This window comes from Solanum lycopersicum, chromosome 5, assembly GCF_036512215.1.
Source record: "Solanum lycopersicum chromosome 5, SLM_r2.1".
NCBI classification, from domain to species: Eukaryota; Viridiplantae; Streptophyta; class Magnoliopsida; order Solanales; family Solanaceae; genus Solanum; species Solanum lycopersicum.
Genome location: NC_090804.1, coordinates 9,274,303 through 9,296,206, shown reverse-complemented (window position 1 = coordinate 9,296,206; position 21,904 = coordinate 9,274,303). Strand labels below are relative to the sequence as shown.

Sequence of the window (21,904 nt, the reverse complement as noted above, 5' to 3'; positions counted from 1 at the left end):
CTTCGGACCAGGATACTCCCAAGGAGCCAGACGCTCCTTCCTCGTTTGTGGCCGACCCAGAGGGTGTGCCGGTCAGTGTGCGCTCCTCATCAGACTGGGAGGTAGTGACTACGCCAGACGCCACTGTCTTGGGTGTGGCTTTGGGGGAACGTGTAGCACGGGAAGGGGCGGAGGTGCCTGGGGGCATGTATTCAGGGTCCCGCTCATCATCAGAGCTGATGACCAGGTGGGCAGACGGGGCGACAGACTTAGATCGCCCGTGTGCATAAGTGCGGTCTTGCAAGGGTGCCATAGTCGATAGTACCTGTAAAGGGGCAATATTAGTATGAGTAGTGGCAATCAAAACAGGCAAGATCATATGACATTAAACTTTGAAAAAAATGTGTTAGTAATATTGAAACTGTATCACACGACGGGACCTATGAGGCTCGTCGTGACTATGACGGACCGTCATGAGGTCCGTCGTGTTATACTTGGTATATGTATATATAAGGAACTCTGAAGGAAGGGCTCTGACCATCATGACGGTCAAGCAGGACGGACCATCGTAGGTATGACGGTCCGTCGTAAGGGTCTGTCGTAGGACACTTGGAAAATGATGGGAGACCCTCAGAAGAGGGTTCTCTGACTATCATGAAGGTCGTGCAGGACGGACCGTCGTGGGTGTGACGGCCCGTCGTAAGTGTCCGTCGTTGGAAACTTGGAAAATTTTTGGAGACCCTTATCAGAGGGGTCTCTGACCATCATGACGGTCAAGCAGGACGGACCGTCGTGGGTATGACGGTCCGTCGTAAGGGTCCGTCGTAGGACACTTAGAAAAAGATGGGAGACCCTCAGAAGAGGGTTCTCTGACTATCATGACGGTCATGCAGGACAGATCGTCGTGAAGACAACGGTCCGTCACAAGCGTCGTTAGGGAGGGTGCTAGGGTTTATGCGACGGACCCTACGACGGTCCGTCGTGTATATGACGCACTGTCATCGGGGTCTCGTTCTGAATATCAGAGACAGAACTGTAGGTACCCTAAGCAACCCCAATGAACCCAAATGGTCTTGTAGTGTTGTGGACCTATGTGTGTCTATCCCAACTACCTAGGAAACTATTAATGTGAAATCACCTATGTCTAGGGTTATTAACATGGCAAATTCAAACATTTAGAGCCTAGGTCTAGACATAATCATATAAAGGAAACAAGATACGACTAAGAACGAATCTAATACTAACTAATAAACAAAAATACAAGAGAAATGAGTATAAATTTAGAGACACGTACCTTGGAAATGGAGAAAACACAAGTGGGGAATGATGCAGGTGGCAAGGTAGATACCAAAAGCAGCAGCACCGACAAGTAAATGATAGTAATAAGGTTTGGGGAGATTGTGGGAGTAATGATCAGTGGGGGAAGTGTGGAAGTGGAAAAGAGAGGGGAGATGAGAGGAAGTTGGAAGTAATGGGGTGGAATATGGAGGGGTGGGGAGTATAAACGGTCAAATTTTGAAAAGGGGTCCAGCCGGGTCGGGTCGGGTTAATTTCATTAATCGCGCGACGGTTTCCCGACGACGGTCCGTCGCACATGAGACGCCCCATCATGGTTTCCATCGTGTGTGCCCTAGTTTCAAAAATGACAGAAATACATACCTGGTGTGACGGTGCATACGACGGTCCGTTTCAATTGCAACGGTCCGTCGTTGTATCCGTCAGTGGCGGTTGTGGAGTAGTTTTCTGCAGAATTTCCTGGTGATGTGCCTGCAAATTTAAAACCCATTTATAGAAAAATGCTACCATTATTAAAAAGACGATAAGTATTGGGTTGCCTCCCAACAAGCGCCAGATTTAACGTCGCGGCACGACTAGGGCCACTTGATTACTCAGACTTCATCAAGATGGCATGCCTCTATCACTTTATTTCCCGATGCTTTATGCCCAAAATAGAGTTTTATTCTATCTCTATTCTTCTTAAACCGCACTCCCTCCTTGGCTTTTAACTCAACTGCCCCATGAGGGAATACTTGGGTAATCAAGTAAGGGCCAGTCCATTTGGACTTGAGCCTATCTGGAAGACAAGGCACCCCAGAACTGTCTACAAGTACCAAATCCCCAACCATAAACTCTTGTTTTGCAAATTTTTGTTCAGTCCCCTTCTTCATCTTTTCTTTGTGGGATATGGCAGATACTGATTGGAGCTCACCACTCTGCCTCATGGTCCTACAAATGTTGAAGGTTGCTTCTTCATTATTCAACCGAAATGTCATCTGTCCCTTCTCCATGTCAACTAAGGCTCTACCTGTAGCAAGAAATGGCCTCCCAAGAATAATGGGCACCTCGAAATCGACTTCGCAATCAAGAATAACAAAATCTGCTGGAAAGATGAATGACTCCACTTTTACTAGCACATCATGGAGTATCCCTATGGGCTTTTTCACAGTCCGATCGGCCATCAGTAGCCGCATCGCAGTGGGTTTTGGATCCCCAAACCCAACTTCTTGTAAATTGAGAGGGGCATTAGATTTATGCTTGCCCCCAGATCACATAATGCTTTCGCAAAATGTAATGACCCAACTGTGCAAGGAATAGTGAACGCACCCGGATCTTCTTTCTTTTGTACTAGGGATCTTGTAGCGATAGCACTACAATGCTGCAATCTATCATCATCCTCAAACATGACCGATCTTTTCTTGGTGACCAGATCTTCCATAAATTTGGCATAACCGGGCATTTGTTCTAGAGCTTCTACCAAAGGGACATTGATAGAGAGCTGCTTCAACATTGTTATGAAGCGCCAGTATTTACCATCCTCAGTGTTTTTTACTAATCTCTGAGGGAAGGGTGGTGGTGTTCTAGGCATAGGAATTACCTTGATGGGTACTTCTGCATCTTTTCCATTACTTTCCTCTGCTTCACCACTACCCTTTACCACCTTATCATTATCCTTTCTCACATTTTTCTCGGCAAATGGCATAGGTGGGTCAATGGTTTACCTACCACCTCGAGTAGTGATTGCCATACAGTGCGCATCATTCTTTGGGTTTTGGACAGTGTTGCTAGGAAGAGTGCCCGGTTGCCGTGTGTTCACTGTCGCAGATAATTGGGCCACTTGCAATTCAATTTGTTTAATCGAAATTGCGTGTGTATCAATTTTTTGCCCAATACTAGCTAAATCACCCCTTAATTCTTTAATGTGCTCATCACTAGCATCGAACCTCCTCATCATTTTGTGCAACATATCCTCAACTCGCGCCATACTATCTCCACCATCCCTAGGAGTAACTTCACGATTTTGAGGAGGAACATAGGGTCCACTCCTGTCGTTTCTATTACCATAGTTACTCCTGTTGAAATTGTTTTCGCGGTTGTAGTTACCATCTCGGACATAATGACCCTCACGGTTGTAGTTACCATAGTTTCGACCTTGGTTCCCTTGACCTTGGCGCCAATTATCCTGATTTGAGCCTTGGGCGCTTGGTCGGAAACCCCCCATTTGTTCATTGACTGCATAGGAATCCTCCTCATAGTAACATTCACCGTTAGGGGGTGGTGGCTTAGCCAAGTAGTTGACTGCATTAATCTTTTCTGCACCCCCAGTGACATGTTTTAGTACCAACCCAAGCTCAATTCTCATCTGAGCCATTTCTTCCCGAATATCATCTGTGGCTGGGTTGTGAGTGGACTGCACTGCGAAGGTGTTTCTCCCTGTATCGGACTTCCTAGTACTCCAAGCTTTGTTGTTATGGGAGATTTTCTCTAATTTCTCAGCAATCTCAGCATAAGGGCATTCTCCATAAGATCCACCTGCTATAGTGTCCAAAACCGCTTTATTGTTATCATCTTGTCCCCTATAGAAGTATTCCTTTAGTGACTCATCATCAATACGGTGATTTGGGACACTTCTCAAGAATGAGGTGAATCTATCCCAAGAACTACTAACTGACTCTCCTGGTAGTGCCACAAAGTTATTCACCCTGTCTTTGTGGTTTAATTTCTTGGAGACCGGATAGTAGCATGCTAAGAAGACATCCCGTAGTTGGTTCCAAGTGAAAATGGAGTTGTATGGGAGCTCAGTAAACCACATAGCAGCCTCTCCCGTCAGTGAGAGAGGAAACACTCTGAGACCTATTACATCTAGATCCAAATCAGGCCTCCCCACACAACTTTTACACACTGCCCTTACCTTAGCTATATGGGCATGTGGATCCTCAGAAGGTAGCCCTGAAAACAAACCTCTGGCAGTGAGCATTTGCATCAGACTACTAGTTACCACAAAAGTGTGGCCTGTGGGTAGAGAAGGCAAAACCAGTGGCCCATCCGAATCTACTATGTTATCATAGCCTTTGTAGTATGCTTGGGGCCGTGGAGCGGGATTTTGTCCCCTCTGTTGATGTTCACCCTGAGCATCGGGTAACATCTGACCATGAACATCAGCCGAAGCTGGGATGTTCTGGTTTGGATCCTCATCATTGATTCCCAAATTACGATTCATGTTTCGCAGTGTACATTCTAGCTCATGATCGTAGGGGAACAACGGTTCTCTTCCTCTCCGTGTATTTGGCATACAAGGAGGATAATTCTGAAAAGAAATCAAAAACAATAAAACAAAGTAAAATTAAGAAACTATCAACTAAACTATAGTAAGAAGTTTAAGTTAATCTAAAAGCTAAATTCCCCGGCAACGGCGCCAAAATTTGATACGCTCAAACTTACTTCTCAAATGAGAAGTAAAGCGGTCGTGTCAAGTAAATAACCCAACTAGTGAGGTTGGGATCGTTCCCACGAGGAAGACTTAACTTCAACTTGTTATTACTATTGTTCGGTTGATGACTTCCTTAGAAAGTAAAAGCATAAAAAGGGGGTTTGTATTTCCTAATAAGCATAAAAGCATAAAAAGGGGGTTTGTATTTCCTAATGAGCAAAAATAACTAACAAACTTGAAAAAGACACTTAACAGCTTTTAATGTTGAGTTTTAATCAAGTAATCAAAGTAACTAGGGTTTACGTGTTCCCCACAGGTTCATAACTTGATAATTCTAACTATAACAATTCTTTCCTAGTATCTTGCATGTAAAGTGATAAGTTATGTATTTCTAAATCCTTGGTCCGGCATCTAGAAAATCTCACTCCGCATCTTGGTCCGGCTACATGTGTTGCTTTCCTAACCCTTATCCTTACCTCATATTAAGCATCGTATTCGATATTTGACTAAGTTATTACCTCGTACCAATCAATACTAGCCTATTAGATAGTATACACTAAATCTATGTTAATAATTCTTTTCCTATTATCTACCTCCTTGGTCCGGAAAGTAGCATTAAGGCGAGTTCTAATGTTGATCATCCGTTAAAAAGACTTCTAAGCGAAAGAATTATTAATACATGCAAGACACGATTCTAGAATTGTTATTTTAGCTAGGGTTTATCTCATCATTTGCCTATGGTTCCCACAACCCTAGTTATGGAGTTTAGATCCTCATAGCCATAAACACAATATTCAAATATGGTAAACAAGAATTCATGTACTTACTTCAATGAGAAAGAATAAAGTCCGAAAATTTGCTTGATTAATCACCAAAAATCACTTGTAAGAATCTCTAACAATCAAACACTCAAAACACAAAGTCTCACAATATAATGTTTAATATCACAGAGTCTCACCTCAAAAACGAGGTTTTTCGAACTATTTATAAAAAAAATAAAAACCTAATTAAACAAGGATTCTAATTACTGGAAATCTGCCAAAACGCGGCTGGGTCAACCGACCATGCGACGGACCGTCGTGGTCATGACGGACCGTCGTGGACTCCGTCGTCCCATACTTGGTGCAATTCTTCTGCTGCTATCTTCATTCCCCTCGACGGCAAGTGTGACGGACCGTCATAAGCACAACGGCCCGTCGAGGGTCTCGTTTCAAAATACTTCAACTCTTGGAATCTGGGTACTGGGATCACTTCTCTGATCTTCACAACGAACCTGCAGGACGGACCGTCATAATCTTCGTAGCCCCACACTTGTCAGACTTCCCCATCTTCCTTCAGCAGCTTCTCTACGCTGCCACCTACGGACCGTCACAAGCACGACGGTCCGTCATAAGCTCCGTAGGTGGTCTCTTCTGCAATTTTCGCTCAAAATCTCCGTGTTCAGCTTTGGACAGATTTCCTGCAAAACAAAGAGAAAATTATATTAAACTTAGCACAAACAAGGCTTTTGGACACACTAAACTTAAGGAAAAAGTATTAATTATACTGTGAAACCACGGTATATCAATAGGTATTATAACAATGAGACCGATGATGATATTAGTATCCAAGAACACATTGATCGTGCAAGAGTTGTATCAGTACATGAGAGGTCAATAATCAACGTCATGAAAGGTTTTTCAATACCAGCTGGATTACCATGGCATCTGGTGGACGATGATTATATTACGATTAATTATGATGGAAATTTTTATTGGGTGTTAGTTGTTGTTGAATTGAATTAGAGGTTGATACGCGTGTATGACTCTTCTTTGGGCACAATGAAACGTGTATATTCTGAGAAGATAAAAAAGTTGTCAAGGATTCTACCTTTTTACCTCATTGACAGTGGTTTCTTTGAAAACACGGAGCGGACAAACTGGTCAGTTCTTGATGCATACAAGGACAAACAAACGGGTGTACTTTTAGAGTCACATATTCCTTTCAACATTGAATACGCTGAAGGTATCATGCAACAAGAAGACGATAGCATGTAACTATTAAAATTCTGGTCTACAATATATGTGTAAGTTATTTTACAAATTTATATTATGTATTTGTTGTAGGGACTGCGGGTTATACATACCAACTTGTTATACCACCTGATATTGATGGCCATCTTGCAAATTATCTACGCAATAAATATGCAGCATTGTTATGGAGATACGGTAGCGACAAGGTCGATGGTGGATACATAAGTGAGAATGACGATCCACCAAATCCTAAGGGTCAATTCACAACACCAACTGAAGATGATATCGTTAACATAGATTAGTAATTAGCAGGGACAGTATGAAAAAGTTTTTATGTTGTTTTGTGTCGAAGACAATTATCTTTTGTGTTTATCTAAAAGCTTATTTGTATTACAATAGTTAAATAGTTATTAACATTATGTGTTTTCAAGGTATTGTTTTAGACACAGTAGTTGTTTTATAACGTTAAGGTACACAATTATTATTGTTTGAGTTTAAGTATTTTTGAAAGTTAATTTACAAAATGACGTATATGATACTTAAGTTCTAATGTGTATGATACATTATTGTTTGAGTTTAAGTATTTTTAAACGTTCACTTACAAAATGATGTTTATGATACATAAGTTCTAATGTATACATATACAAATTACAGTTATATATTAGCCACTTGAATTATATGAATGTATATGATACATTATATACATAAACAAACTAATCACAAATTACTATTACATTGAAACGCAGCACTGTTGAATATAATATATCAAAATTATAACTCATAAGGCAGTATACATGAAAACATATAGTAAACACTTGAAGAAGTCAAGTTTTGGACACTTGAATTTACTTAAATCGTCATTATGGTATTGAATCAATATTTTATTGATTTACACAATAAATATTGTTCACAGTATATGCACAGATTTATTTATCGAATTTGGAGTTTAAGTTTGGCACAAGTTTACCAACAAAGGCATATATTTGAACATCAGATTAAGTTGTGTAATCAATACACCTTATTTAGTCCAAATTCTAAAGAAAAAAATAGATATAAGTACCATGAACACTAATGTCCTACTTTAAAACATTATTTCAATTCTCTTTCGGGAAGAAAGTACAAGTTCTCCTGTTATGTCCTTCTTGTTCACATTGCCCACAAGAATTATTGTTCACTGTTATTTTCTCATCCGTATTTTTCTTTCTTCGCTTTCTTGGTCGTCCAACCAACCTTCTATACCTAGGTGGCCAGACAATTTCATCTAAAACATAGTCTGGAACGTTTCAATCCTCCTTATCTGGCATTGGAACCATTGCAACCTCGTATGTTTTTTCTAATGCATAAGTTATAGTAATCAGAGCAATATGGGTGCAAATTTGTAACATTCTTGTGCTTCAAAATTGCAATTGTGTGTGCGCAAGGTATCTCATCATGTTGAAACCTTCCACATGTGCAAGTTTTCCTCTCAAGGCATACAATGTATCTTCTTCCGACTTCATGAACTGAGAAAATATATTCAGATGATGGAACAACCTAAAAATATAAGAAGTTAGTGATACATTACGTAATATACAATTTATATATCATTTTCAAAACAACATTTATCATTGAAAATCAGTTTGTTTCTGATACATAAAACAGAAAATTAGGGAAATTGATAAATACCTTCATCTTTGAACTTTTAGATGCATTTACAATCAATATCTGCTCAAATCTTCGGCCCAATGTGTCCTTTGTATATGACGCTATTTCTCTATTTTTATAGTTTCAACTACCAAATAGAAGTCTAGCTTCTTCCAAGAAGTCTATTATAGTTAACTTACGTGCATCGACAAGGCATCCATTAATACACTCAGCGATGTTCGAAGTCATCATTCTACCTCTGTTTATGATTGAATGAACTCTTGACCACTTCTCATAACCGGCATCTTCAAGGTAATCCTTCACCCTATGATCAACTTTCACCACCTTAGCCATGAATTTTCAAAATCTTCCTTTCTGTATGCTTTTGCCATTGAGTAAAATATATCACTTAGTGTGTTTTTACTCCTTTTGAAGCTTGAACATACATTCTTCCAAAGATGTCATATGCATGCACGATGAGGTACATTTGGGTACCCAATGCTTACACTCTTTATGATACTTTCATTTCTATCTTATACAATACACTTGTTTTCACGCTCACCAAATGCATTTTTGAACTGTTCGAAGAACCATGTCCACGAACAGTCATTTTCAGTGTCTATAACACCATATGCCAATGGCAATATGCAACCTAATTACAAAGAAGCACACATTTAACTTCATGATACACAATGTTTACACTAAGATACATTTTAATAAAAATATAAAACAAGTTTTACATTACATCAATATTACAGCAGTCATACTTGCAGCATTGAGTGTGCTTGCTGATACAAAAGTACCCTTGTAAGCCCCGCCAAGATGTGCAGCGTCCACTACAACTACAGGCCTGCAGTAGTCGAACCCTCTTATCAACGGTCTTAGGGCTATGAACAAATACATGAATTTATTATCTTCCGTCTTTTGCATCCTTATATATGAATTTGGATACACTTTATTTAGCATCCATATGTATCTCGGCATCTGCTTATATCCTTCTGATGGCTTACCCTTGAGCATTTCTAGTGCATGTTCTCTAGCACGCCATACTTGTTGGTATGTTATCTCAACCCCATATAATTCTCTAATATCTTCAATTACATCTCGAGGGGTATGGATTCGTTTATGATTTACCAATTTAGGGGCAGTCACACCACTAATAAATTCAATTATTGCTTGTACTTTTGTTAGTATCCTATCCCGCATCGGACATGTATGTTCACTATTGAAATATCTCACTTTGAATACATCAGATTTTTTTCTGCAAGAAGACTTTAAAGTCCATCCACATTGGTCGCTGAAGCAAACCAACACATAGCTGTCCAAATTTTTTTATTGGTTTGATTCATATAAGAAAAGCAATGTTATAATTATCACAACGAAATATATACTAATTATATTATGTATCAGACACAATATAAATAGAACTGTACTAGAGAAAAACAATCAAATTAGAGAGAAAGCATTCCAATACCTTTTCTTATCTGATCTTTTCACTCGAAAATTGAAGTTGTTCTTTACTTTATATTTAGTCATTACAGCAATGAGTGTTCCTTTATCCTTATACAATTGTCCCGTCTTCACATCAGTACTATTGGAATCAGTTATGTAATTCGTAGCATTTAATTCTGGAATCTAATCAATGTCACAAATTCTCGACTCGACCAGACCAAGAGCTTCAGTATCTCTTTTGGTACCTTCCACGCATACGACCTCACCTGATGAACAATCAAAATTAAGTATCTCCCCAACAATTTTATCAGTTGTATCAATACAAAGCGGATACATGCCGATTCCAGAAGCATTCTTTTTTACTTCCAAATAAAGTTTCACACTCATGTCGTTCTTGATTTTCAATGGACATGAGTTTCCCTCAATAATGTATCGGATTTCAATATCCTTTGTAACAGTGTCGATCTCAAGCTCTGATAAAATCAACGCTTTCAGATTCACAAATGAAATGGAATGTCCAACAACAATTCCATCAACCTTGTAACCTTCATAATTAACATCGCTTACCCAAATTCCAGAATGTCGCAGCAGAATTGAGATATTCATCTTTTAACCTGCTTTTTTTTATTTCTTAGAATGCAGATCAACTTTGTCAGGAATAATTTCGATTTATGAAGCATTTCAAATTTGAATTTATCAATCAGTTACGCAAGCTGTCGAGCGTTAATTACGTGATTACAGTTAATAATAACAAAAATTACGTTATATCTTTCTAATTAACCGCAACAGATGACAATTCAAAATTACGTTATATCTTTCTAATTAACCGCAACAGATAACAATTCAGATGTATCACACGTAATGTATCCCGTGCTTTTCAAGATGTATCCCGCAAACTTCATTTTTAAGGGATTTTTGGTATGAAAAGGGATAAAACGTTATTTTGTATTTATAATATGTGGTTCCTATAATTTATACTATATAGTTATACTTCATCCGTCCTATTTCATGTGGCCCTTTTTATTTTAATTTGTTCCAAAAAGAATATCACTTTACAAAAAATATTAAAGAAAAGAAAATGTTGGTATGAAATCAATTAATAAAATTTTAAAATTTTATATGAGTTAGGAATTGGATATGACTCATTACTTTGTTCATTTTGAGGTCGTTTCATATCAACTAGAGAAAGCTTTGAACAGTTAGCAGTCCTTTCATTTATCTATTTTGATGGAATACAAATTTTAGCTCAAATCATTTCGATGTAGTTCAAATTTTAAACTAACTCGCTCATCTATCACCTTCATTCTTTTCAATATCTAACTATATTTCATACCATATTAATTTAATTTTTAAGATATTTTTTATTTTTTAAATTAATTTATCTTTTCAATTTTCAAAATTATCTTTAGAACATTCTTTCAACTCGTTCATTTATCACCTTTAAATTTATCACCTCCTTTAAATGATCTTTTCTATTGCATAATTATTAATTGTCTCAATTGGAGTTAAAAGTACATCAAGATTTCGTATGCTTTACTCATATTGCCTTTGATATTCATATCCTGGATCTTGACACTTCAATAAATTTAACAAAAATTAACAAGGGTAAAAATAAAAAATACGTTCAATTTTATTTCTTTATCTGCTTTTCTTAAAAAGCGTGAATCACTTCAAAATTCAATTAATATGAAATGGAATAAGTAAAACTTGTTTTTATATAAAATTTGATAAATATAAATTTGAAAAAAAAAATGATATTCGTAAAAAATTCAATATGACATTTGAAGATAATGATGTCCATTCTACGTGTACTTTGTACATTTCTCCACCTGTCAAGCAGCATTGGCCATGCTACCCTTTATATGATAATCTTCTAGCCATGCATCATCTCCTTCATAAACCCTCTTTTATATGATAATCTTTTAGACATATGCATCATCTCCTTCATAAAACGCACAAGGAGTAATTCAAGGTAATATGTGTTTTTTGTTTTTTTTCACCTGCCACACAGATAACGTCGTCTTCATCTCGACTAAACTGCTTCTGTTATCAATGTTTACTGCCTAATTTACAAGATGGTACTAGCAGAAATAGGTTCAAGTTTTGGTTAAATAAAATATGGATTACTTAACAGTAGGTCAGAAGTGTGAAGCGTGGGTTGACAACAGCAACAGCCACTACATAAAGAGACTTGAAGCACAACACTGCAAATGTGTTCTACATTCTGTTAACTTGGTGCAACATTTATGATCGATACCAACTCCGTCCTAAGATGCAACACAACACTGCATGACATTAGATACTGACGAAATATGAAAGGTGATTTAGTTACAATCATATTCAAAAAGAGAATCAAGACGGTTTATAATACAAGTAACATACGATTTTTCCTCTTCAAGGAGTGTGTGCTATCAGCCATATTCATCTTGCCTCTCTACAGCTCTCCTTTCTTCTCCTTCTCTAATTCTGAACTTCTGCAGACAACAGTGACCAAAACATGCAAGAAAGAACCTCCACAAAATCAAGTAGAGATGACTATCAAAGACCAAGTGTAACAGTACCCAGTAAAATATTTTAACTGCTATTTATTTGCATGTCTTTCAAGCACCACTGTTGAACATCCATCTCCCATTTCATAGCCCTTAAAACATTCCAGAATAACAGAATCACTTCAAGTAGCTACAAAACTATCAATTTATCCCTAGTCTGGACTGGTTACAGATCTATTTCCTTGAAATATGTCCCACCCACTTCCCTGCTGCTAGTAGATGAGCTTCCAGGCTTATGAATCTAATGTTCCTGCCTCAAACCCCAATTCATAGGAAAAAATATGACCAAACGTGGTTACAAGCCTTTACTCTTCTATTTCCAGCCCCTTCTGGAAGGCATTTGCAACCAGGTTCACCTGCTCTTTCTGGTCTGAACAATTCGAGGGAGTGGGTGGGGGTTATGGTTTTAAAAAAAAGTTGAGTGTCATAATCAGGGTCTTCACCACACCCTCCATCAAAAATAAATATCATTACAAGAAAGAGAAGAGTCGCTAAGTGAAATTTCAAGACTCAATGCAAGTTACTAAAATTAAACAAATGAAAATGTCAAGACTTCTCCCAGTTGCAAAGATTCAAGGCCAAGAGTTTATACATCTCTTTTGCAGAGGGACAGTTGAAAGAATGACAGCTTTGCAGTTTGGATTACAAACCAAATAGGGTTTATAATGCCACCAGAACACAAAATAAAAATTAATCAACAGGGGTGGAGATATAACACTTAGCTCCTCCTGGTATTAATCAACTTACAGAAATCCATGTTGCAACAAACCAAGAAATACCCAGTTTGCCTCTTAAAGAATGTAAGAGGAAGATGGTAACAGCAAAACAATTTGTCATCTTTCCACATACAGAAGATTTGAAAGGAAGTATCAAAAATCAATGCAGCCAGACCAATTATAGGCTCAAAATAAGAATCCCCCATCTAAAAAAGAATGCAAAAGATATCAAAACTTAAAATTTGTACATCTCTAGCAGATGAGGCAGTAAGTACCTTTACTGGCTTGAGCAGAGAATACGATATCTGAAGTATGGAAAATAAATTTGAAATTCTATGTATGCCAGGTTGTAGATAAGCTCCTCAACCTGCTTTCCTTGATACTGCAGTGACATTTATAGATTTTAATTCTACATCAAAAACTGAAATATTTCCCAACATAAAATACAAAAGAAACCAAAAATGTAGACCCGTTGCCTGGCATGCAAGCCAGAAGGAATATGGATTTCCATGTTCTCAAAAATGAAATAGAATAAATCGTAATACAAAAGTCAAAGAAACAAAGAATGGAAGCAACATACAAGGCACTACCTATATATGGAATCATGCTAAAGGAAAACAAATGCTTCAAGGAATGAACTCGCTATTTAGATAGTGTCGTAGCAAGAAAAATGAATCGACATTTCCTTCCAAACGGAGAAAATATAAAATAAATTTCATGTAACAAAGTCATTAGTACTTTCAAGATCAGGCCTTGTTTCATCTTGCTTGACAAAACTTTGTTTAAAAGAAAGCGGGTAACGCTTTCAGCCAAAGAAAATGGTTGGTCTTTCAGCCTAAGTACAGCATATTGAAAGAAACAACTTAAACCAAAATCTTATGTAATAATGTCATCCATGGTTAACTTCCATTATCAGCATTCCACCTAGCAGTAACTTCAGAACCCCATGTAGATAAGAGAGGTAACTGTAGTTGGTCCCTAAAACATGAGATGATTCTGAAACAAATCATACATATAAAAAAATAATCGTGCAGCTTATTCATAATATCACCATATAACCTTTAAGCGACTTCGAAAATGTCATCATGACTTCACATCACATTTGAATGACATCACTAAGACGTGTACAGAAATATGTAGTAATTCACTACTAAGGGTTGTCCCAAAAAACAATGGACCATGTGATATTTATGTGCCCTAATCCCCATGTGATATTTACGTGTCCTAATCCCCATGTGATATTCATGTGCCCTAACCCATTGTGATACAGACAATGATGCGCAAGCAGCCCATGCAGATGGAAAGGGCCAGAAGAAAAGCATGGAAGTACATAATAATCAGGAGTCAAAGCTGAGAACATGGAGAGCAGTAAAACATTCAATGTTGACGGGAAAGCATATATGTCATCCTTGATTACAATCCATGTATTCAGGTCCAATAATTACCTTCATATGTGCTATAGTTTCATTGAAATTCTTCATCAATGAAAAAGCTAAGAATTCCCCATCAGCTTTACACCACCATTTCTTGCAAACAGAATATGAAAATTAAAATCGGCATACTAGAAATACGAAACCAATCCATATGTTTTAACAAAATCAATTTCAAGATCATTGTTTACACTGCCAATGGGTAATATGTTACACACACGAGTTTCAATTGAAACTGTTCCTTAACAGGTAAGCTCACTATGCCACCCATGCCATGCAAGCAGGCCCAGAGATTTTGACAAGACACCAGAGCCAAGTAGGTCAACCTGCAACAGATCTGATAACGCATAGCCAAAAGAATTGTTTCTTGATCTAATTGTCAGATAAGCCTGCTAAAAAACAGCTGAACTGATCGTCTAGCAAACAATTTTTGCAACTTCCTATAAGTGCATTGCTCTAGCCTCAAACCACGTCAACCCATGAGTATTACAGAAAGCAAAACTCAAACAGTTACTGAGCACTATTCACTTATCTTAGCCAAACAATCCACCAGTTCCCAACACCCCTTGCTTCAGTTCCTTTCTTCGCTGCTCCTCAAGAGGATCTGGACTCTTCATTACTCTTCGCACACGCCTAAAAACAACACAAAGAACATCAAATAACAGTCCAAGGAGCTAAACGAACTCCCATCTGAAGATTAGCACTGAAAGAAGATTTACCTATCTTGTGCATGCTGTGCAGGGAAAGTAGGCATGAATTCTTTAGACTTGGGGAGAGGAACTTCACGAAACCACTCATGGTTCAAAGCAGCATCGGCAGATATCCTCTGCAATATGTCATATAAACATCAATATCAGAAGAGGTAAAAACAACATAAAAAGGAATTTAGAAGTTCCCAAATGTTATTGCCATCACCTTCGCAGGATCATAAGTCAAAAGCTTATTCAACAGGTCAAGGCCAGACTCTGATAGGTCTGGTTTTCCCATGTAAGATGTTGTAGGGCTTTGAAATTTATTTCTTAAATTATTAAACCTGTTACAAACAAATCAAATAGTTAGTAAAAACATGAAAATATTTCTCCAGCATAGATTGTCATCAGAGGAGGCCAGAAAGCCAAACCAGAATCACCCAAAGCTGGAAGCCTGGGAAAACAGCGGCAAAAACAAAAACATGAATCTCTGGCCGACAGGAGAAGCAATAGAATATATAAGAAGATAATACTTACTGATGCTTTACAAAGTTGACCTTCACCCCAGGAAGCTTGGAAAACCCTGGCCAAATCATCTCATTAGGGGTGCCAAGAATTCTGAATATCTGGTAAGAAAAACAACAGAAGTATATTATGAAGACTTCAAACTCATGGTAAATGTCATCAAAAATCAAGTAATTCTCCATCAGCAGCTAGAAAGATACCTTGTCAATTTGATCAACTTCTGTTTTCCCATTGAAGAGTGGTTCTTTGCATAGCATCTCGGCCATAATACAACCCAGTGACCACATGTCAATTGCAGTAGAATATTGCTTGGCTCCCAACAGAAGTTCTGGCGCCCTGTATCCATAAAAAACTAATCAATCACTGGCTAAATAGAAGCCAGCTAGGCGAGAACTCAATAGAAACGTTCATCTACATACAGACACACGACAATAAAAGTTTTGAGTATCTACTTGCATCTTTTCAGATTAATGAAGAATAAAAAAATGAAACTCACCTGTACCACAAAGTAACCACCAAATGAGTGTATGGTTTCAAGGGGCTCCCATATTGACGAGCTAAACCAAAGTCACAAATCTTCAACTCACCTTGGTTGTTCAGAAGCAAATTTGAAGTCTTCAAATCTCGGTGAAGGACCCAATTATCATGAAGATACTTGACACCATGCAAAAGCTGGAGCATAAGACATTTGACTTCACTTTGGGTAAATGGTTTTTTCATTGTCTCCATCAATGCCTTCAGATCATGTTCCATGTACTCCATCACCATAAAAATACTGTCAAGACTGCTTCCAACAACTACTTCTTTGACATCTACAATTGAGGGGTGATGAAGAGAAAGAAGAATGTTAATCTCCCTGAGAGATGTTAGGGGGAATCCTTCTCGTTCCTTCTCCATCTTAACCTTCTTTAGTGCAACAATTTCTCCCGTCTTCTTATCTTTAGCTCGATAAACAACCCCATAAGTGCCTTCATCTATCCTGTTAAGCCGCTCGAATTCATCGACACTTCTACACCCCTGCAGCATGTTTACGCTCCTTTGTGGAGGAAGCGCAGCCTCCGGTGTACCACGAGAATCATGTTCATCTTCAGATTCTGTATCTGACTGGCTAACACTAGCCCCATCATAATTGCGGTCCTTATCCACATCCATTGGGCCATTCTTATCTAATTCATTGCCCTGGTAACTCTCTCTGCTGCAAGACCTAATATGTTCATCAGAGTCTGAAGACCTCGTTCTATTTCCTCCAGAGCTTTCTCTCTTGAGCTCCTCATATTCAGGAGTTAGTGATTTCCTGCGTCCACCGATTTCGGCCAAGTGGGGAACTGCTCGTCGCTTCTTCAGTAGGAGCATATCATCACCTGAAATCTCACCTTCATCAGCTGGAGAGTCAGCATCAGTTGCCCATCGAGATGATCTTATAGTCGGCACGGGCACATATTCCTCATCTTCTACTTTCCTGGCTTCCTGACTGGGCAATTGCTTCTCATCAACAGGTGGAGAACATATGTCAACTGGGGATTCATGAGATGCATCCATAAGTAAACCAAGTGCTGTATTTGTATTACTTGGGGATGGCTCTATAATGTGAACATTATTAGTGTTCAACAGAGAGACCTGCTCAACCCTTTCCGAGGAGAAATTAGCCAACTGGCCAGATGACTTTGGCAATGGAGGCGGAGGAGGTAGCTTAGCAGCTACTGGTGAATTTCTACTCTTTGACATTCTATTCACTTCCTTATCTTCCCTATCCCATATAATTGGAGAATATTTCCGTTTCTTGCTCTGTACAGAAGACTGATTCCCATTGGCAGCATACTTGGTCTTCTGGTCTGACTCAATAGCCCCATCAGACCCACTCTCGCTAGACAATTCCCCAGGCTCTCGGTCAATAGCCCCGACTCTAAGCCCACTTCTCCTCATTCCACCAGCATCACCATCACTACTACCAGAATCACTCCTGCTTGAACCGGACCTATAACTGCCATTCATCATATCCCTTTCTTTTATAGGCTCTCGGTCAACAGCTCTGAAACTAAGCCCACCACTTCTCCTCACTCCACCACCATCACCATCACTGCTACCAGAATCACTCCTGCTTGACATGGACCTAAAACTCCCATTTATCATATCCCTTTCCTTTACATCCTTCTGTCTCAACCTACCCCTATCTCGACCACCCCTGTCATGACCTCTATCCCTATCAAAATCCCGATCCTCAGACCTAATTCTTTCGTAATCACCCTTGGAGTAACCAAGCTCCCTCCGTGAAACCTCAAACTCAGCCTCACGCCCCCTAAATTCATTATCCCTGTAACCACCATGTCTTCCAGCAGCCATGTAAACGTCCGTATCAAATGAAACCCTAAATTCACCTATAAACCCTAACCCTAATTTCACAATAAAATCAGCAAACCCAACAAACCCTAGCTCGATGAAAAATCGAGTTATTTGAAAACTCAATAGCAGATCTGGTAAAAACTAATCAAAAGATATAAAAATCAATGGAAACTTTTTTCCCTAATTTTTTTTTTCCTTTTTCTCGAATAGATTGAAAAACTCTAATACACAACAGATACAGACAGCGAAGAAGCGAAACCCCTAAGAATTGAAGACTTTAGGATAAATTTACGCTCTTCCCGGCACGTTGTAGCTAAGATCGGAATACTTACCGGCGAATCGAAGCAACCAGACACGACGGCGGCGACGAAGCTTTATAAGAGAGCGAGGGAGAGAGAATATGCAAATTCCCAAATACGAAAGCGTAGAGAAAGTCCTAGACCGCGTAAAGAGGAGTTTTAAGATTAGCTTCGACTTCAAGTATGTTAAAATTGCAAATTAGACCCTCTATGTTTATCAAACTGTTTATAGGAATTGAGAGAAGGACCATGCTGTTTCTTACATGTTTATTTAGCACCACAAAATCTTTGCCACAAGTTTAAATTTCATTAGGTAATAGATATTTTTCCTTTTTTATCAAAAAGACATAATACATAAATATACCCTTTAATTTTTCGTTATTTTATATTTATATCCTCCAATTTTGAGTAAGCATAAATAGACATTTAAACTTGTATAAAATTGAATAAATAAAAATACACGTCCTATGTGGCATCTTATATGACTTACGTGGTATTCTATGTGTATTGTGTCACATAGGACTAATGTATTTATTTATTCAACTTTATACAATTTTAAACATCTATTTGTGCACACCCAAAGTTTGAGGATATAAATGTGAGATGAGACCAAGTTAAAGGACATATATATGTATTATGCATCAAAAATATGGAATTTAATACTATACTAATATGTATGGGAAAAAACTCTTAAATATATTTAATTTTTTGTCAAAATTTTTGTAACAATCTCAAACTTTAGGCGAATGTATTTTAAAGATATATAAGTGCTCATTTGCACAAGTTACTATTTATAATGATATAAATTTATGATGTCCATATATACACATATATATCTTTAAAATACACTATTAAATAGCGCAATGATAACTGAAGGGTATCATTCTAACCTAACTAATTTAACTGAAGTGTCTGCGAAACTATGATTCAATTAAGGGTTCAAATTACCATAAGAGAAAGGAGCTAGACGTATTTTAATTAAGATTCACAGATATGAGTTAACTCTCAACCATATCTCATATATTTTATGTAAAGGTTCATACGTAGCAAACAAAGTTTATTCTTTAATTATTTTAATTAACTAAATTAAGTGATAAAACAAATATAAACAAATAAGGCATTTATAATACAAATAAATAACATAAATACATTGAAGAGATGAGCAAGGAGACCAAAAAAAACACAAATAGATTGGAGAAAACATTTTTTATTCATAAAACTACCCTAAATATATACCCGCAAAATATTTAAAAAACCTAAATTAAATTAATCCTTTTAAATTAACGCTCGCCTTATTCGTGTTTTTTAAAGACAAATCAAAATTTATCTTTTCTCTTCTCAGGTCAACTTACATTATTTCTAACAAGGGCCTAAATACCATATCATCCAATTTTCTAAGTTTATTTATTATTTAGCTCCTAAAGCGATTCAAAAGAAAATAATAAAACTAACATCCTAAAAAGGTACCTTGTGTCTTAGCTTAATGTCCAAAAAGCATTGAACTACTAGATGATAGGTTTAGACTTAAAGAAAATTCAAGAAACCTAATTAGACACGGAAGCGTCAATCAAAACATATTTGATGAGCACTTAAGCACATAAATCTCATATTAGCCTCTAAATTAGTTATTAGCATGCTAGCAAAGACACGTAAATAGTGAAAAATTAATGCATTATTGTGTGTGCACACAAGCATTTTAGCATAACATGTTAACTAATTTTAGAGAGGACATGTAAATATAACATGCTGAGTTTGACATTAAGCAGAAACTAGTCAGAAAATTGTTGGACCTTATTAGTTTTTAACTGTTGAAAGGTCGGCTAGTAATTGCTAACATGCTAGAAATAAATCAGAAATTATATTTAATTAAATATTAGCACACTAAAAATTATTTAAATCCTATAGACATAATTTAATCAATTAAACAAATCGAACCTAATATACAATATTTATGCCTATTTATTTTTGAACACTATTAAATAGCCATAATATCTATTGCTTGTTTAACATGCTAAGATTGTTTAAATCTGATTAATCAATGAAATTATTGATCGGACCCTAAACATGATATCTAACCAATGTAGCATTCTTAAATTAATTACAACCTACAAACATGATTCCCAAGTTTGAACATGCTAAAAAATATTTTCGGATAAGAATTCATACACGACAATTGATTATTAGCATGCTGAAAATATTAATATCATGTATGCATGAATTTCCTATACTCGAATAATATTTTTAAAATATAAGTAATTCTTATAGACATGATTTCAAAATAAATAATAAATTGAAATAATTAGTTTAAACTTCGATGCACGTTTTTCTATTCTCAAATAATACATTAAAATTGATTAGATCTTAATTGAGGCATAGTATATAAACAATTAACAAAACAAAACTTTAACAAAATTTATAAGCATGATTTCACAACCAAGAGTAAGATAAAATACTTGTTTGAAGCTTATTATATTATTAGGTTAAAATTATTTAATTCTTATAGACATGATATCTAGTAAATTAAACAATCTGTAGTTGATATAATATTTAAGCACAAATTATACTAATATCCTGAAATTTTAATATGTAGCTATAGGTACAATTCGATTGATTAACATGTTGAGATTATTATAATTTGATTAATTAAACTAATTAACTAACATGTCGAAATTATTTTATTTTTTTTTAAAAGACAAAGGCATAAACATATAAAAGTTGGGTTTTCATCAGATTGTTATAATTTGACAATCATATAAAAAACGGTTTTAAACATGATGATAATAACATTAAATTCAAGTAATTAATCAATGCGAGCATATACCTATATCATACACATTTATAATTAAAATAAAGTAAAGATAGATAGCACATAATTCACCTCCCCATAGGTGGTAACTTTTTTTAAAAAAATTATATATATAATTGATTAAATAATAATATATTTGATTGTACCCTTGTAATAAAAAGACGCCTAGTGTATTGATCAAAGTTGTTATTTCTGACCGCGACTACGTGAGTTCGAATCCCACGAAAGACTTTTTTTTTACTTTAAAATCATTTTGCATTGTAATAAACTTTTTTAAAAAATTGCCGCCTCGACCCTCTTTTTGAAGAGGAACTGCTTCTCCAGGATACCCAAAAAAAGTGGGAGGTGTCTGGGCTCGTTCCTCCCGATAAAATAGAAAGGACAACCGGTGTTGAAGGTCGACCCCACCCTCTTTTTGTCATCTCATCTGGCCCAATTCTTTCTTAATTGAATCTAAAAATAAATAGAAGCTCTAACACAGTTCTAAACAAACTATAAAACCGCTAGAAAATCTACAACTTAGAAGTATTTTTCACTACATAATTAAAGACTTACTCGCGTTATCTTGCACAAATTGATAAGTTCTTTTCTATAAGCGGATTTTTTTGTAAGAATTTGTTGTTGATTCTTGTGATTTGAAATTGAAAGATTTTGGACGAAACATAAGTTTTCTCAACCAAGTGCTAGTTTTAGAGACAATTCTTCGCATTATATAGATGAGTTTGATTTGTTATCACTTAAATTGAATCCTAGAGAAGAATATCCATTGATTAATA

At 36.8% G+C, this 21,904-nt stretch overlaps 2 protein-coding genes and 1 long non-coding RNA gene across 4 annotated transcripts; all 3 read right to left on the bottom strand.

Annotated features, from left to right (window-relative positions):
* Positions 1–8,855: 8,855 nt before the first annotated feature.
* Positions 8,856–9,528, bottom strand: LOC138348623 (uncharacterized). Its single transcript, XM_069298175.1, has 2 exons — positions 9,090–9,528; positions 8,856–8,974 (listed from the first exon to the last, which is right to left on the bottom strand). Exons 1-2 carry the CDS (start codon positions 9,526–9,528, stop codon positions 8,856–8,858), a joined length of 558 nt encoding a protein of 185 aa, XP_069154276.1.
* Positions 9,529–11,468: 1,940 nt separating this feature from the next.
* Positions 11,469–13,474, bottom strand: LOC138348509 (uncharacterized). The gene is made up of 3 exons (XR_011221144.1): positions 13,315–13,474; positions 12,157–12,248; positions 11,469–12,059 (listed from the first exon to the last, which is right to left on the bottom strand). It is a non-coding gene; the product is annotated as an uncharacterized lncRNA (long non-coding RNA).
* A 948-nt stretch (positions 13,475–14,422) lies between these two features.
* Positions 14,423–18,476, bottom strand: LOC101262718 (cyclin-dependent kinase G-2). 2 transcript variants are annotated; one of them, XR_011221143.1, is made up of 7 exons: positions 16,180–18,470; positions 15,884–16,019; positions 15,696–15,784; positions 15,590–15,612; positions 15,385–15,502; positions 15,189–15,295; positions 14,423–15,102 (listed from the first exon to the last, which is right to left on the bottom strand). XR_011221143.1 is itself a non-coding variant. In XM_026031119.2 (6 exons), exons 1-6 carry the CDS (start codon positions 18,021–18,023, stop codon positions 15,003–15,005), a joined length of 2,394 nt encoding a protein of 797 aa, XP_025886904.2. In that variant the 5' UTR covers positions 18,024–18,476; the 3' UTR covers positions 14,423–15,002. The 2 variants fall into 2 exon arrangements, 1 of the variants encoding a protein (XP_025886904.2); XM_026031119.2 differs by lacking the exon at positions 15,590–15,612 and having other exon boundaries at positions 16,180–18,476.
* Between the last annotated feature and the right edge of the window lie 3,428 nt (positions 18,477–21,904).

Bases quoted from the DNA above. Each gene is read 5' to 3' on its own strand.
- LOC138348623 (XM_069298175.1), bottom strand. From the start codon at position 9,528: ATGCGGGATAGGATACTAACAAAAGTACAAGCAATAATTGAATTTATT. The intron at 8,975-9,089 runs GTATGACTGCTG...CTTTGTAATTAG, and splicing joins AAGCACACTCAATGCTGCAA to GTTGCATATTGCCATTGGCA.
- LOC101262718 (XM_026031119.2), bottom strand. From the start codon at position 18,023: ATGGCTGCTGGAAGACATGGTGGTTACAGGGATAATGAATTTAGGGGG. The intron at 16,020-16,179 runs GTGAGTTTCATT...TTATGGATACAG, and splicing joins GTGGTTACTTTGTGGTACAG to GGCGCCAGAACTTCTGTTGG. The intron at 15,785-15,883 runs GTATCTTTCTAG...TTTTCTTACCAG, and splicing joins AAGTTGATCAAATTGACAAG to ATATTCAGAATTCTTGGCAC.